Raw genomic sequence first — 15,372 nt, forward strand, 5'->3', positions numbered from 1 at the left:
TTGCTGTTGCAGTCATTTGGCTCTCTATTCCGGTTAGACATTGCTTTCGCCTGCGCTTTATAGGACTGCGTTGCCACACTTGAGAAGCAGCGGCTGTCTGGAGCAGTCATACTGGGTGGTTAGTGACAACATCAGGACTCTGTCGGGTTCTGTGGCTAACTTGCCACATGGCCTTGGAAAAGTCACTTAACCTCTGTGGGGTGTGTCTACACTGCAGCTGGGAGCAGGCCTCCCAACCCAGGGAGACAGGCTGAGCTAGCTCTAGCTGTGTGGATGTAGCAGCGTAGGCTGCAGCTGAGCTCTTACGCCTAGGGGCAGACCCGCCAACAGGCTGCAGCAGCAGTGCTGGCCAGACCCCCAGGCCCTTTAAATCGCCGCTGCGGTGCTGTGCAGAGTGCTCCGGTTGGCTCTAAGGGCTGACGGGGGTGGGTGGGGCAGTGCGCTCCGGGCAGTGCTAAGGGTTGGCAGCCCCACCCCTTCTGCCTGAGGCTCCACCCCTTCTGGGAGCATGGAGCTGCTCTCCCCCGCCCCCAAACACCTTGCCCAGTGGCCCAGCAAGTCCGTTGGCTCCATTGCTCGGGAGTTAGAGTCTGAGCCTCGGCACTCAGATTGCTGTTTTTTATGTGCTAGCTCAACTCCTGCTAGAGCGAATCTGTCTAGGTGGGCAAGAGGCTCGCTCCCAGCTGCAGTGTCATCTGTGCCTCGACTGCCACACTGCCTACCTTCCTGAAGTCAGTCGGGGCCTTGAGGCTGGCAGTTCCGCCTTGACCCTGTTTCATAGGCTGTGTCTCCGTTTACCGGAGGATCAGTGCTGCGGCGGTCGATCTTCCAGCAGTGGATTTAGCGGGTCTAGTAAAGACCTGCTAAATCGAATGCTGAGCGTGCCCCCTTTGGCACCGGCACTCCTTGCTGTTGCGCGGAGTAAGAGAAGTCAGTGGAAGAGTTTCTCCCATCAACCTCCTGCTGTGGAGACAGCGCCAAGCTCCTTAAGGTACCTCAACTCCAGCTATGTTATTTACCTCTGTTATAGGTGAAGTTGTGTACCTTAAGCTGACATTTCCCTCCCCCCTGCAGTGCAGACCTGGCCTAATAGTGAAGCTTCTTTGTCGAAGAAGGAATGGCAAACTGTGCAACAGATAAGGATGGAGCTTTACCTTGTGCTTTCTTCTGCCTCCAGAAAACCTGCTGGTTCTTACTGTGGCCACCAAGGAGACGGAGGGATTCAAACGCTTCAAAAGATCAGCCCAGTTGTTCAACTACAAAGTGCAGGTGAAGCCCCGCAGCCTTCGGTGGGCAGTGAAAGGGGACGGTGGAGACCATTATCCTGAGAGGGAGGAAACCGGGGGAATGTCCACGTAGGGTCATAGACAGCTCATTCCAGGGAGGGCCTGGAATGAGAGAGGGCGGGTCTGTGAGCTGCTCCCCAGGAATGCCCGTGACGCGACGTTTCCATCCGAAAGTTTCCATGGCTGCTGTGATGCAGCAGCACGGTGCAGTTGCTCAAAACCCACGAGAGAGAGCCAGTCTCTTTCCCTGATCATTGCCCCCAGGGCCTCAGCAGAGAGGCACCCGTGAAAGCTCTTCGCCACCATCTCTCCTGCACCTTGGCTCATGGTGATGCCCCGTGGCAGAGGATGGCATGCAGTACTTGTGTGTCAACCTGCACCAGCCCATTGGGAGAGGCCAGGGTGGGTGTAACAGAGCTTCTCCACACCCCACATTGCTATTGCTCCTTGCCTTGAGTCTCACCAGAGGCTAACAGTGAAGTAGCTGTGAATTTCTCTGGCAACTGGCTCTCCCCAGGGCTGGATTAAGGGGGGAGCTAGCCGGGCAGGTGCCCGGGGCACCAACCTATGCCTGATGGCAGCTGTAAGAGGTACCGTGCACCCAGCCGCACGGCTCTCCTTAGAGCTGCAATCAGGCGCCGTGCGCCTGGGACTGGGGGCCGCGCAGCGCCCCTTAGAGCTGCAATCAGGCGCTACACATCGGGGCCGCGCAGCGCCCCTTAGAGCTGCAATCAGACGCTATGCATCGGGGGCCGCGCAGCGCCCCTTAGAGCTGCAATCAGACGCTACACATCGGGGCCGCGCAGCGCCCCTTAGAGCTGCAATCAGACGCTACGCATCGGGGGCCGTGCAGCGCCCCTTAGAGCTGCAGTCAGGCGCTACGCATCGGGGGCCGCGCAGCGCCCCTTAGAGCTGCAATCAGGCGCTACACATCGGGGGCCGCGCAGCGCCCCTTAGAGCTGCAATCAGGCGCTACACATCGGGGGCCGTGCAGCGCCCCTTAGAGCTGCAATCAGGCGCTACACATCGGGGGCCGTGCAGCGCCCCTTAGAGCTGCAATCAGGCGCTACACATCGGGGCCGCGCAGCGCCCCTTAGAGCTGCAATCAGACGCTACGCATCGGGGGCCGTGCAGCGCCCCTTAGAGCTGCAGTCAGGCGCTACGCATCGGGGGCCGCGCAGCGCCCCTTAGAGCTGCAGTCAGGCGCTACGCATCGGGGGCCGCGCAGCGCCCCTTAGAGCTGCAGTCAGGCGCTACGCATCGGGGGCCGTGCAGCGCCCCTTAGAGCTGCAGTCAGACGCTACGCATCGGGGGCCGTGCAGCGCCCCTTAGAGCTGCAGTCAGGCGCTACGCATCGGGGGCCGTGCAGCGCCCCTTAGAGCTGCAGTCAGATGCTACGCATCGGGGGCCGTGCAGCGCCCCTTAGAGCTGCAGTCAGGCGCTACGCATCGGGGGCCGTGCAGCGCCCCTTAGAGCTGCAATCAGGAGCCGCGCGCCCAGGACCGGTGGCTGTGCAGCGCCCCTTAGAGCTGCAATCAGGCACTGCGCAGCCCAATTGCAGCTGTAAGGGGCGCAGCGTGCCGGAGGGCGGGGCTGTGCATGTGCCATGCGCCCAGGGGCGGGGTCGCGCGCCTGCTGCCCGGGGCGCAGGAATGGCTCGAGCCAGCCCTGGCTCTCCCACACCATTTCTTACACTGACTCATGCTGAGAAAACAGGCCCTTGCGTGAGTAGGGGGAACCCTTTGTCAAAAGATACCTTGTAACCCGTTAGGTGCTGGGGCTGGAGGAGGAGTGGCATGGGGAGGATGACAAGAAGGCAGCAGGAGGTGGGCAGAAGGTCCGTCTCTTGAAGTCAGCTTTGAAGCAGCATGAGGACAAGGAGGACTTGATCATCCTCTTCACAGAGAGGTAGGTGGGGCCGAAGGGGATTGCTGTGAGTTGAGCCGTGAGGCAGGTTCTTAACAGTGGGTCATTAACCCTGCGGGAGGCTGGTTGGGGAAGATGTGTCCAGGCCTCCTGACTCCTGTTCACTGGGATTCCCTGTACCAGACGGGTTGCTGATGTTAAATACTGGGAAGCTCCCAGTGCGATGGGCCAAATCCAACTCTTGTGTAAGGTTGATAGAGTTCCGCCTACTTACGCCAGGCTGAGTTTGGCCCCCAAGAGTTCAGTGGGCAAGTCTGCCATTCTGGCCTGGCCTTTACCAGTGGAGCTGTCTGCTGGGTGAGGGGGTGCAGATGTCCAGGCGAGTAGCTAAGGACTAGTCGGCTGTGAGGAGAAAGAAGAGAGGGCTGAATATGTGGGGTCTGCTGCAGACTCCAAAGACACGGAGGGAAAGCTCTGGAGAAGTAAATCCCCTGGCTGTTAAGGGATGTAAGGAACAACCCACCTGAGAGCTGAGCATTTTAGTCATCCACAATAGGTGAGTTTGGAACAAGTACCGTATTCCGCCCAACCATCGAAAAGTAGGACGAGACGAGATCTCGAGAAGTCACCGTGTCCAGCCCCCTGCCTGTAAATCTAGACTGTCCCTGATGGGGTTTGTCCAACCTGTTCTTAAAACCCCCAGGCTGTGTCTAGACTGGCAAGTTATTCCGGAAAATCAGCCGCTTTTCTGGAAAAACTTGCCAGCTGTCTACACTGGCTGCTTGAATTTCCGGAAAAGCACTGACGATCTAATGTAAAATCATCAGTGCTTTTCCGGAAAAACTATGCTGCTCCCGTTCGGGCAAAAGTCTTTTTCCGGAAAACTGTTCCGGAAAAGGGCCAGTGTAGACAGCACAGTAGTGTTTTCCTCAAAAAAGCCCCGATCGCAAAAATGACAATCAGGGCTTTTTTGTGGAAAAGCGCATCTAGATTGGCCACGGACTCTTTTCCGGAAAAAGTGCTTTTCCGGAAAAGCGTCCTGCCAAGCTACACGCGCTTTTCCGAAAATGTTTTTAACGGAAATCTTTTCCATTAAAAGCATTTTCGGAAAATCATGCCAGTGTAGATGTAGCCCCAGTGCTGGGGATTCCATGGGGCTATGATTGTACCGTACCAAGGTCTCTTGTGACTGCAGGGATTGTAATGTTGTAGTGCGAGGTTAAAAGCAAGGGACTCCTAGCCCATCTGCTGTTTCTCACACTGTTCTCTTGACTCCGTTCCTTTCTGTTCTCCTCGGTCTGCTGTTCCTCCGGTAGCTATGACGTGCTCTTTGCCTCGGGCCCCGCAGAGCTGCTGAAGAAGTTCAAACAGGCCAAGAGCAAGGTGGTTTTCTCAGCAGAGACCTTTGTCTACCCTGACCGGAAGCTGGAAGCCAAGTACCCGCAGGTGCGAGATGGGAAGCGCTTCCTAGGTTCCGGAGGTAAGAGGCAGCTCAGCATCTCCCAGCTGTGTGTTACCATTGCAGGGGGGCTTTGGAGAAGAACGTGAGCGGGGGCGGTCGGGTCGGAAAAGTATTACAGGTTGAACCTCTCTCGTCCGGGACTCTCTGGTCCAGCAACGTCCAGGGTCCGGCAGGATCACAGATGTTGCTAGACCAGAGAGCCCCAGCCTCGGAGGTTGAGAACGGCTGGGAGCGGAGCCGGTTTGGTCACGGGCAGCCTGCAGCGGCAGTGACTTGGGGGCAGAGTGTCCTAGGAGCAGCTGCTGCTGCAACGAGCTGTTGCCACCGCACGGGGGGAAGGGGAACCCCCAGGAGCAACTGCAGCGAGCAGGGCCGGGGAATCCCCCGGGAGCAACTGCCGCAGCAAGCAGGGCCGGGGAATTCCCCGGGCGTAGCTGCTGCCACTGCAGCGAGCAGGACTGGGGAATTCCTGGGAGCAACTGCCGCAGCGAGCAGGGCTGGGGAATTCCCCAGGCGTAGCTGCTGCCACTGCAGCTAACGGGGTCCAGGAACCCTCAAGAGCAGCTGCGGGGCCAGGGAACCTCCGGGAGCAGCTGCTGCCACCACGTGCGGGGCCAGGGAACCCCTGGGAGCAGCTGCTGCTCTGGGGGCAGAGAGAAGAGCCCCACGAGTAGGCTGGGGGCAGCAGACCCAGGCAGGTGGGCTGGAGGAGGTCAGGTCTCCAGGGTCTCCTGGGACAGCTGCCAGGAGGGGAGCCCTGGGAGAGCCTGGATGCCTGACCCCTGCTGGTCAGGCAAATTCCCTTGTTCGAGACCACTCCAGTCTTGAGAGTGCCGGGCAAGGGAGGTTCAGCCTGTAGGAGGGAACGGAGACCACGTTCATAGCACGTACACTGGCAAACATGGTTCCCTCCGGTGACTGCAGCCCACGTAGAGGATAAGAACCGGCAACTTACTCTTAGCGAGCGGCTCTGCTCCTTTAGCTCACGTTCCATGTCTCTGTGTATCGGATGCTGAAGAGTCAGGCTTCTGTCCCCAGTGATGATCCATGGCAGAGGAGAGTGAAAAGCCGGAAAAAAAAGCATCTAGACTGGACCGATCCTCCGGAATAAAGCTCTTTTCCGGAGGATCTCTTATTCCTACTTTCAGGTAGGAATAAGAGATCCTCCGGAAAAGGGCTTTATTCCAGAGGATCAGGCCAGTCTAGACGCTTTTTTCCGGCTTTTCCCCAAGCCGGGAAAAAAGCGGCGGACATGTTTATTTAAATCCGCGGGGGATATTTAAATCCCCCACGGATTTTCCTATGCTGACTTACCTGATTTGCATCCCTTTTCCGGAATTTGGGGCCAGTGTAGACGTAGCCAGCGATTGGAAACTGTGCGATCTGTGCTACAGTGCAAGGCAAGGGATTCAGACTGTGAATATGTCCCCTTGGAACATACAGGGGGCTGAGACATTGTCCATATATGAATCCCTGAGAATTTTCCCTTCCAGGCTGGCTGGATTGAGACACCGACTCCCTTCATCCTTTGCCTTGTTCCCCCAGGTTTCATAGGTTATGCTCCTAACCTAAACAAGCTTGTGGAGGATTGGAAGGGACTTGACAGTGATAGCGACCAGCTCTTTTACACCAATATCTTCTTGGATCCAGAAAAAAGGGTATGTGGGAGTAAGGGTTGGAGTTTAGGAGGGGTTGGGTGCTACCTCTGGCCCGTGCCAGTGATCCTTGGTATCCTGCACCCTTTGTGGGACCTGCAGCGTGTTCTTCATTTTTACCATTTCTGTTTCATCCACACTTGCTGGTGCTGAGCCTACCCAGCCCCCATTCAACATCCCAGCTGGCTGCAAAGGAGGCTGACCACTTAGGAGCCGATGGTCCCAGCTGTTTTTTCCTGTGTTTGCCCTTTTCCTTCTTCTTTGGATGGTCCCCTGGGTGTCTCTTTCATGCTCCAGTAATGATTACACTGGCCTTGGCACATGGAAATGTTGCTATGTGTACAGTTACCCATTTTTTTTATGCGGCTGTGCATCCTTGTAGATGCATCCACTGTACCGTCCTTGCGATTTTGGTCTGTAAAGGATCGCTGCCATATCAATTTGACCTAGAAGGTGGTGTTTTTAAAACAAGGGTCCATGTCACTTAATACCAACGGCAGTACTGTCATAACATATAAAAGGCTTATTCTCTTCGAACCGATAACCATTCTCCTAGGAGAGTGCTCATGACCCAAACATTGCAGGGTTGTGCAAGAGCATGGAAACCAAGAAGTGAAACGTGTGACTATAAAGAAAAGCGAAAGTGAAAGCACTTGTTTTTAGTAGCCAAGCTGAGAGAAATAAAAAAAGGCAAGAGAAGCCAATGGAGTTGCCCCTTGTTTATCTCCAGGTCTGAATCCGATCCACATGATAGCTTCTTTTTAATAATCTCCACTGAAGTCCTGGCACAAAGTCAAACCAGAGGTTTGGAATAATTCTGTAGACATGGCTGTCAAAATCTGTTCCATCCATTCGTCCTCTCTGCACCTTATTCTACTGTATTTTACATGATGTGTGGAGGGGCAGTGAATTGTTAAGTCAGACCTGGGTTTGAGTAGGACTGACAAATCCAAGTGCAGTGTGGTTTGAAGCAGCCTGGTATAAATACAACCTCTGCCACCTAATCTTAAGCCATGTATCACTGCAATATAGATGGAAGCTAGAAATTTACTGGAACAATATGTATGCCCTACCTGCACTTCTGGCTATATTATGACAAGTTACATACTTGGAGGAGTAGCCTTGTTAGTCTATATCTGCAAAAATATAGCAGATACAGACTGATCTGTGAAGTCTTGTGGCACCTTAAAGATTAACAGATTTTTTTGGTCTTAGACGGGTAACCTTGTTAGTCTATAATTTTTTGGGCATAAGCTTTTGTGGGTACAAACCACTTTGTCAGATGCAACAGAGTTATAGTTACATACTGTTAGGCAGGCAGGCAGGCATATTTCCAACAGAGTGATTATCTGACTTCTTTTCATGTCCTGTGAAGCTTGAAGCTGTTCAGGTTCTCTGGTTTTGCTTAATTTAATATAAAAACTTTATTCGGTAAAATGGGGCTAGTGAAACTGACCACCTCTGGAGAGCCCTTTGAGATAAGGATGTTAAGAAGCGGGTAATTGACTAAGCATGTAGTTGATACAATTTGTATTGACTACACAATTAGTTGATAAGGGGCCCCGCTGTAGCTTTGTATTTTAAATGTAGTAGGAGCCAGAGTGCAGGCAGCCTGCTTCTACTACATTTAAACTGCAGAGCCGCAGCGGGGGTGGGTCAGGGACCCAGCACAAGCTGGAACTGGGCAGTCCCGGTTCCCACCGGGTCCCAAACCATTATGTCTCTGCCTCCCCTGCCCTCCCTCCCGCCCGCCTGCCCCCGCCCCCCTGCACCCCTGCACCATGGAGACGGTGCTAGGGGGAACCATCTTTTAAGCTGGCTCCACCCCAGCACTGGCTCCTGCTTCCCCCTGTCTTGCTGCCTCTGATACAGAGGCAGCAAGGTGGGGGGAAAGGAGTAGTCAAGTAGTGACTCGACTAGTCGCTTACATCCCTACTTTGAGATCTAATGCTGAAAAACACCATGTTAGAGCTAGGTCATGGGGGTGGTATTTTAGGAAAGGGAGAACTGCTAAGGTTCAGGTAGAACTGGGGATCACAGGATTCTTTCAGCTTTTGGAGCCTGTGGGACATGCTAGTGATCGGATGATACACTACAACTGTATGTAGCACATGGTCTTTCATGCAAGCTGTATTCAAAAGTGGGAGAAATAGATCAGCAGTAGGCCACGGAGGGAAACATGAAGAGGCCTAGGCAAGGAGAGTTATTACTTTCATATGGGATCTGAAAAGAGACAAAACAGCCACTGCAGGTGGAGAAGGCTGTTCCAGGTATCAGGAGACAGAGTGAACAGGGCTCTTGCGCTGGCACTGGTGAGACTGGGAAAGGGTCAGACATCAGCTTGTGCCAGATGATAAGAGGTAGCAGGATCAAGACTACTAGGGCATGTCTGCACTAGCGAGAAGTTTGACCCTCTAGAGGTCAGTCGTCTAGCATTGGATGTAGCACGTCTAATATAGAGTGTTCTCTCATTGGTCTCCTACTGTGTGGATGCTGCCACAGCTCAGCTTAAGGTAAGCTGACTCCAGCTACGCATTTTGCATTCCTAGAGTTCTATACCTGAAGCCAATCTGCTTGGTTTAGTAAGGACCAGGCCCTGGAGAGCTAAAGTTAATGGAATTAATCTGATTTCTAGCAGCTAAGGACCTGCCCTAAGTCTGGAGGTTGGGACAAATCCATGGAAGATTTGGAAAATAAGAGAAGCTGGGTTTATAGTGTTTTCTGCAGTGAAGGGAGGGGCAATAAGAGGGGTGGGAGAGCTGGCAAGACCCATCTGTTTGCCTCTGTGTCTTCTAAATGAGGTTCTTTATTTCATTCTTTTAAAGGAAAATATCAACATCACCCTAGATCAGAGATGCCGGATCTTCCAGAACCTGAATGGAGCATTAGGTGAGATGGGGAGAGGGCAAAAGCAGCTAGAAATAACATCCTGCTGCAGCTGTCGTGGTTAAATTCCAGAATCCATCCCCAAAGTATTTTTCTGTGAAAAGCCTCTTCCCAGACCCCTGGAATTGATATACAATCCCCATAGGGTCCCAGCCTAGTTCTTACTGCCAAGCTCCACACTTAGGACTGCAGGTGGGGATTTTCCTGCCACACCTTCTCTCCCTTTGATCTCCGTGCCTATCAAATTACACTAGCGTGGGGGCGTGAAAACTGGTAGGGAGGTAGCAACACACAACCCACCTGGAGCCTGGGCAGGGCCAGGGGCCACCTGCTCAATCGAAGAACATTCAGTTCAATGGTGGGAAATGTGGGGTGGGGGGCCGAGGAGACCCATTTGGACGCCAGGCGCGGGGACTCACTCATTCATACCATGCTTTTGGCCAGTCGGTTATCCAACTTTGGAAAGCTGTATCCCCTTGTTTTCCCAGGGTGGAGAAATATTTGTATTTGTTTTAGTTTATCTTCTCCTGCTTATTTTAATTAGTTAGGCAATTATCATCGTGCGGGTTGGGGGTCCCATTCTTATCTGGGTAACGGTGGGAATCTAAAGGTGGCTGGTCCTCTAAGGATCAGGAGTCCAGCCTGCGTCTGAGGGGGGACTGGGGCAGCTCAGGTTTAGCTGGGACCTAGGTAAGCCAGTGAAGTATCTCCCTCCCATTGAGGCAGGGCTGAATGAACAGGATCCCTTGGGAAGGGAAGGATTCTTGGGGGGAACCTCATGAGAGGGACTCACCAGCCAAGGACATCCACAGCGAATGCTGCTGATGGGAGAGCGACCTGTGACTGGTAGATCTCAGAGAAGCCTGGCTTTGAGGCGATTCTACCAGGCAAAAGCAGGAACCTCGATTAGAGGAATCGTGTCCTGAGGAAGGGTCTTTGTGGTTTGGCCTCTGTGGAAACCTTGACACAGGAAAAGAGACTCTTTGTCTGCTACAGCCAGAACTCCCATGACTCCAGAACTGGGCTGCAGGTCATGAAGGCCTCGTGGTAAGGGGCTTTGGACATCACTGGGTGGTGACAGATTAAAGTTAACTCAGACCCTCCTTCTTCCAGCCAGGGGGGCTGCATTTTTGTGCAGTGTTCTGCCGTGGGGAGAGAACAAGCTAGACTTCCAAAGGGGCACTGCTCACGATACAAGCCTCAGTGGACTTATTAAAACCCTCATTTGGGGAAAGCGAGGCAGAGATACAATGGCAACACTGCAGTGGGCCACCAGGGGGGATTGCAGGGGTGAGGGCTCTCACTACAGTGGGTGTTAGGATTTTGGGCCTGAACTAGCCCTTTTTTGCATGGCTGAGTTACACGGACCCTTTGGCTGGTCAGTCTGCAGCAGCGGGGCTGACAGACACTGCAGGCCTGGAGGAAAGGAGTTGGGGGGGTTCGACTCCCCTCCCTGCAAGGGGCAGAGCTGAGGGTGGAAGGGGCGGGACTGAGAGCAGTCAGCCCTTGGTGCTGCCTGAAGCACGGTGCTGGGCCCTCTTCCCCCCCCCCCCCAGCCCTCAGAGCTGTGCTGAGCAATGCTGCCACTAGGGGAGCGCAGAATTCAGAGGTAGAAAAGCTGCTTTTGACTGGATCCTCCCCCCCCTCTTGCTGGTGCAGAATTGTTCCTCATCACATAGTCTTTGCTATTCTGGTTTTAAAGGGTGCAGTCAGTGAGGCGTTACCAGCTCCCCTTGGGAGACTTCCCTACAGTTTGTTAGATGTCTCTCCAGCCCTTCACTGATCCTTTCTTAAGGTCCATCTCATCCCTCCAAAGCTACCCGAATTCTTGCCGTCATTGTGGAGATAGTTCTCAGAAAACATCCACTCAGTGTGCAGCAACAGTCAAAAAGGCAAACAGAATGTTAGAGATCATTAAAAAAGGGATAGAGAATAAGACAGAGAATATCTTATTGCCTCTACATAAAACCATGATACGCCCACATCTTGAATACTGCGTACAGATGTGGCGGCCTCATCTCAAAAAAGACAGATTGGCAGTGGAAGAGGTTCAGAGAAGGGCAACAAAAATGATTAGGGTGGAACGGGTCCATATGAAGAGAGATTAAAAAGACTTGGACTTTAACAGCTTAGAAAAGAGGAGACTAGGAGGGATATGCTAGAGGTCTATAAAATCATGACTGATGTGGAAAAAGTGAATAAGGAAAAGTTATTTACTTGTTCCTATAATATAAGAACCAGGGGTCACCAAATGAAATTAATAGATAGCAGGTTTAAAACAAACAAAAGAAAGTTTTTCTTCATACAGCACACACACAACCTTTGGAACTCCTTGCCAGAGGATGTTGGGAAGACTCGGATTTTTACACGGTTCAAAAAAGAGCTAGATAAATTAATGGAGGTTAGGTCTATCAATGGCTATTAGCCAGGCTGGGTCAGAATACTGTCCCTAGCCTCTGTTTGTCTGGAAATGGAAGACAGGAGAGGGTTCACATGATGATTATCTGTTGTGTTCCCTCCCTGTGGGGCATCTGGCATAGGCCACTGTTGGCAGACAGGATACAGGGCTAGAGGGACCTTTGGTCTGACCCCGTATGGCCATTCTTATGTACTCCTCTGGGCCACCATGAACAGTTCCTCTCCCTCTGTGGATGGTCTGTGCCTCACAAATACTAGTAGTTTGTTTTTTTTAGTCCCACTCCCCCGTCTTCCCAGGGCTGCGGCATTGTGTTGCCAAATTGCTGCCAAAGCATCCTGCAGATAACATTGCTGTGCTGTGATTCCTAGATGAGGTGGTTCTGAAGTTTGAAAATGCACGTGTGAGAGCAAGGAATGTCATGTATGACACCCTCCCAGTCCTGATTCATGGCAACGGACCCACCAAGGTAAGCAGGAGCCTTGAAAGGGAAGGTTGGGCATGAAACCACGACAAATAGCCTCTACAGACTTGAAGCGGCTGTCTAGGGAATGCTGGGAAATCCGCATAAATTCATAAGTGTGGGGGGATGGGAGTGGATGGCCCATTGCCATGGCGACAAGACAGCGCTCTTTATTTCTCAGCCACGGGGGCAAATCAAGGCGGAGTTCTGCAGTGACTGACAGCATCCCTGCCTGAGGAAGGACTGGCCAGGGTGGAATCAGTCCAGTTCCTAGTGGCCAGCTATCCACATCACAATACTGGCCACCATTAGACCCCTTCTTGCCAGTCTCAACACCCTGATACCAAAGACTGGCCAAGTTGTGCCAAAGACTGGCCGAGCTGTCACCCTAACACATTATCCTAGCACCGTGGTCCCCAACACGGTGCCTGTGGGCGCCATGGTGCCCGCGGGGGCATTTGTCTGCGCCCGCCAAGTGCTCAGGGCTGGCCTGGGCACATGGCGCATGCGCGGTGCCGGAGCCGGGCGCGTGGTGCACGGTGAGCGCTGGCCCCGGGGGCACCACGGATTGACCCCCCCGCGGCGCATGGGGGAGGGAGGGAGAGAGCGCCGGCCCCGGGCGTGCGGCGCTTGGGGGGGGGGGAGCGCCAGCGCCGGCCCCGGGCGCGCGTCGCTTGGGTGAGGGGGGGGAGAGAGCACCGGCCCCAGCCCCAGCCCCGGGAATGCGGCTATGGGGGGGGCCGTTTGGGGGGGCCCCGCCCCCTGGGCGCCCGGCAGGCGAACGGCCACGCCCCCTGGTGCCCGGCAACCCCAAATGGTTGGGGACCACTGTCCTAGCACATCAGTATCCTCCACCGGGGGTAAAATTAGCACTCGGGCTTGTCTCCTTTTCCAACCCCTTCTCCCAGGGAGAGACGGGAGGTGAGCTGGTGATGGAACCTGACTGAATAACAGGAGGTGGGGTGAGGTTCTCCTGCCTTGTAACTAAGCACGTGAGGGATTTCCCTTTGCAGCTGCAGCTGAACTACCTGGGAAACTATATTCCTCGGGTCTGGACATTTGAGACGGGCTGCACTGTGTGTGATGAAGGCCTGAGAAGTCTCACAGGGTTCAAGGTAAGGGCTGAGGCTTACTTAGAGTGGCAGAGGCCTGGTGCTGACAAGAGAACTCCTCCTCCATCGTGTTCTTGGGTTACCCTGGAGATGGTGTGAGAATAGCCATGTTTCTGGAGCTGGAGAGCTGCCCTCATGCATCTCACCCTCTTGTTGCCCGCAGGACGATGCATTGCCATTGGTTCTGATTGGAATTTTCATTGAGCAGCCCACTCCGTTTCTCTCCCAGTTCTTCCTGCGGCTTCAGAACCTCCAGTACCCAAAGAAGCGCACGCAGCTCTTCATTCACAATCATGTGAGTCCCATCTGCCTTGGATTGTTGTATGCAGTGTTGTTATAGCCGTGTTGGTTCCAGGATACTAGAGACACAAGATGGGTGAGGTCCTGACTTTTGTTAGACCAACCATAACAGATAGAACCTCACCTGCTTTGTCTCTTTGTTTTATTATGTGAATGATGGCTTTGCCTCGTCCCAGATCCCAGAAGTCTTTGCGACTTCCTCATATGGCCAGAATCTGGAAGTCGGGTACAACTCATGTTTTGTTCTCCTAGAAGCCTTTGCATCAATTACCATCAGCCATAAAGACATGGCATTGAGGCTAGGTGCAATTCACCAGCTGTGGCGTTTCCGGAGTGGGGCGGCTGGCGAGTCTAGCCTTAGCTGAGTCCAGGCAGTCTGTGTGCAGCTCATACAACTTCTCTTCACTCTGTCATATCCTGTTTTGTGCAGGAGCAACATCACCTGTCCCGGGTGGACACGTTTGTGAAGGAGCATGGCAAAGAATATCACACGGTCAAAGTGATTGGGCCAGAAAATCATGTGGAGAACGCTGATGCACGGAACATGGGCATGTAAGTGAAATGGACGTTGAGAGAGGTCAAGTTCTAGGGATACTGGAGACCACCCCACTCTCTGTCTAGGCCCAGGAGCACGAGGAATAGGTTTGTTGTGTCCAACATAACAGACCTCTGTAAGCAGATCAGTAAAAGCTTCCTTTGTAGATGTCTACTTTGGAGCTGTGTAAGAACAATGGCTGGTTCATTGTTCATCACCCAAAACCACTCCCCTTCCGTTTCCCCTTATTCATGCTTGTTAGACGCAACTTATGTGGAGTAGTGGCATTAAGAACACACTTGGATGCCCTCGTTGCCAAAGGCGTGCTCAGATCCTCTGCCAGGAACAACCTCTGTCCTTCAGAACAATCTCTGTCCATGTTGCACCCTTGTTTCCCGTCTTCCTGCCACTAGCCTGTGACCTGTCCGTGGCAGGCATGGACTTAGCCCATGCGTATGTCCAAGTGACACAGGCTAACACCAGGCTAGGAAAAGTAAACAGCCGTCCAAGGGCTGGGTCCAAACAGAAACAATAAGGCCTCTTCTTCCAGAGGTCTTTGAGATTCTCTAGCCTCAGGTGCAGTCAGCTCTCAATTTCCAAAGCAATGGCTCCCTTTGCTCATTCCCTCCTTGTGCACCTTCCTGATGGAGACAACATCATCCCCTGGGTTAGGCCCCATTCCTCCATGCCATGAGGAACCAGCCACTTGCTACTCCTTTGCCGTGGCATGGGGTTTTAACCCTCTCTTCCCTCTCTGCACCCAAGCTGTAAAGAATAAACACCCGCATCCCACAAGAAACCCCCCCTCCCCCATTCCCGACCACAAAGCAAAGGTCATCCCTGCTGCCCTGTTTCTGTTCTTTCTCTGACCTGTGGGCTCTCTGGCTGCAGGGATTTGTGCAGACAGGATCCTGACTGTGAATACTACTTCAGCCTGGACGCCGAAGTGGTTCTGAACAACTCGAAGGTTTTGCAGAGCCTGATTGAACAAAACAAGTGAGTCTGAGCAACCTTTACTCGGCAGGTTTCAGGTCGGGAACAAAGATAGGGGGCTGCTTCTTTCCTGGGAAATGTATAAGGGGCTGAGAAGAGAGAACGTTGCCAGAAATGAAACTTAAGATTTTTCTCTAGTAGAGGTGGACCTAAACCGGAGCCATTTATCCAACACTTTCTATCCTCTCCCTGAATTATTGGATTCAAATGCAATAGGTCCTAGATGGAATCTATCCCTAGTTTTACTCATCTCTTAGGAGCAAAACTTACATTATTAGGAACAGAAAGGCCAGAATCAGAATAATTTTTTTCCAAATCAGACATAGTTGAGGTCTGGATTTGGATTTACCTTTCAGACATCCCAGGAAGTACATTCAGCTGTAGGTTTTGGTTCAGCC

The 15,372-nt window shown here is 53.1% G+C and overlaps 1 protein-coding gene across 1 annotated transcript in view; it reads left to right on the plus strand.

Annotated features, from left to right (window-relative positions):
• The window catches only part of PLOD1 (procollagen-lysine,2-oxoglutarate 5-dioxygenase 1), a 41,459-nt gene that overhangs the window by 16,603 nt on the left and 9,484 nt on the right, over positions 1–15,372 (plus strand). The window contains exons 2-11 of the mRNA XM_075906620.1: positions 1,178–1,269; positions 3,058–3,194; positions 4,469–4,632; positions 6,160–6,272; positions 9,095–9,158; positions 11,943–12,040; positions 13,048–13,149; positions 13,310–13,441; positions 13,877–13,998; positions 14,873–14,977. Of these exons, the coding sequence (XP_075762735.1) occupies positions 1,178–1,269; positions 3,058–3,194; positions 4,469–4,632; positions 6,160–6,272; positions 9,095–9,158; positions 11,943–12,040; positions 13,048–13,149; positions 13,310–13,441; positions 13,877–13,998; positions 14,873–14,977 (1,129 nt within the window). The remainder of the gene's footprint in view (positions 1–1,177; positions 1,270–3,057; positions 3,195–4,468; positions 4,633–6,159; positions 6,273–9,094; positions 9,159–11,942; positions 12,041–13,047; positions 13,150–13,309; positions 13,442–13,876; positions 13,999–14,872; positions 14,978–15,372) is intronic.

This window comes from Pelodiscus sinensis, chromosome 23 (genome assembly GCF_049634645.1).
Source record: "Pelodiscus sinensis isolate JC-2024 chromosome 23, ASM4963464v1, whole genome shotgun sequence".
In the NCBI taxonomy this organism is placed as follows: Eukaryota; Metazoa; Chordata; order Testudines; family Trionychidae; genus Pelodiscus; species Pelodiscus sinensis.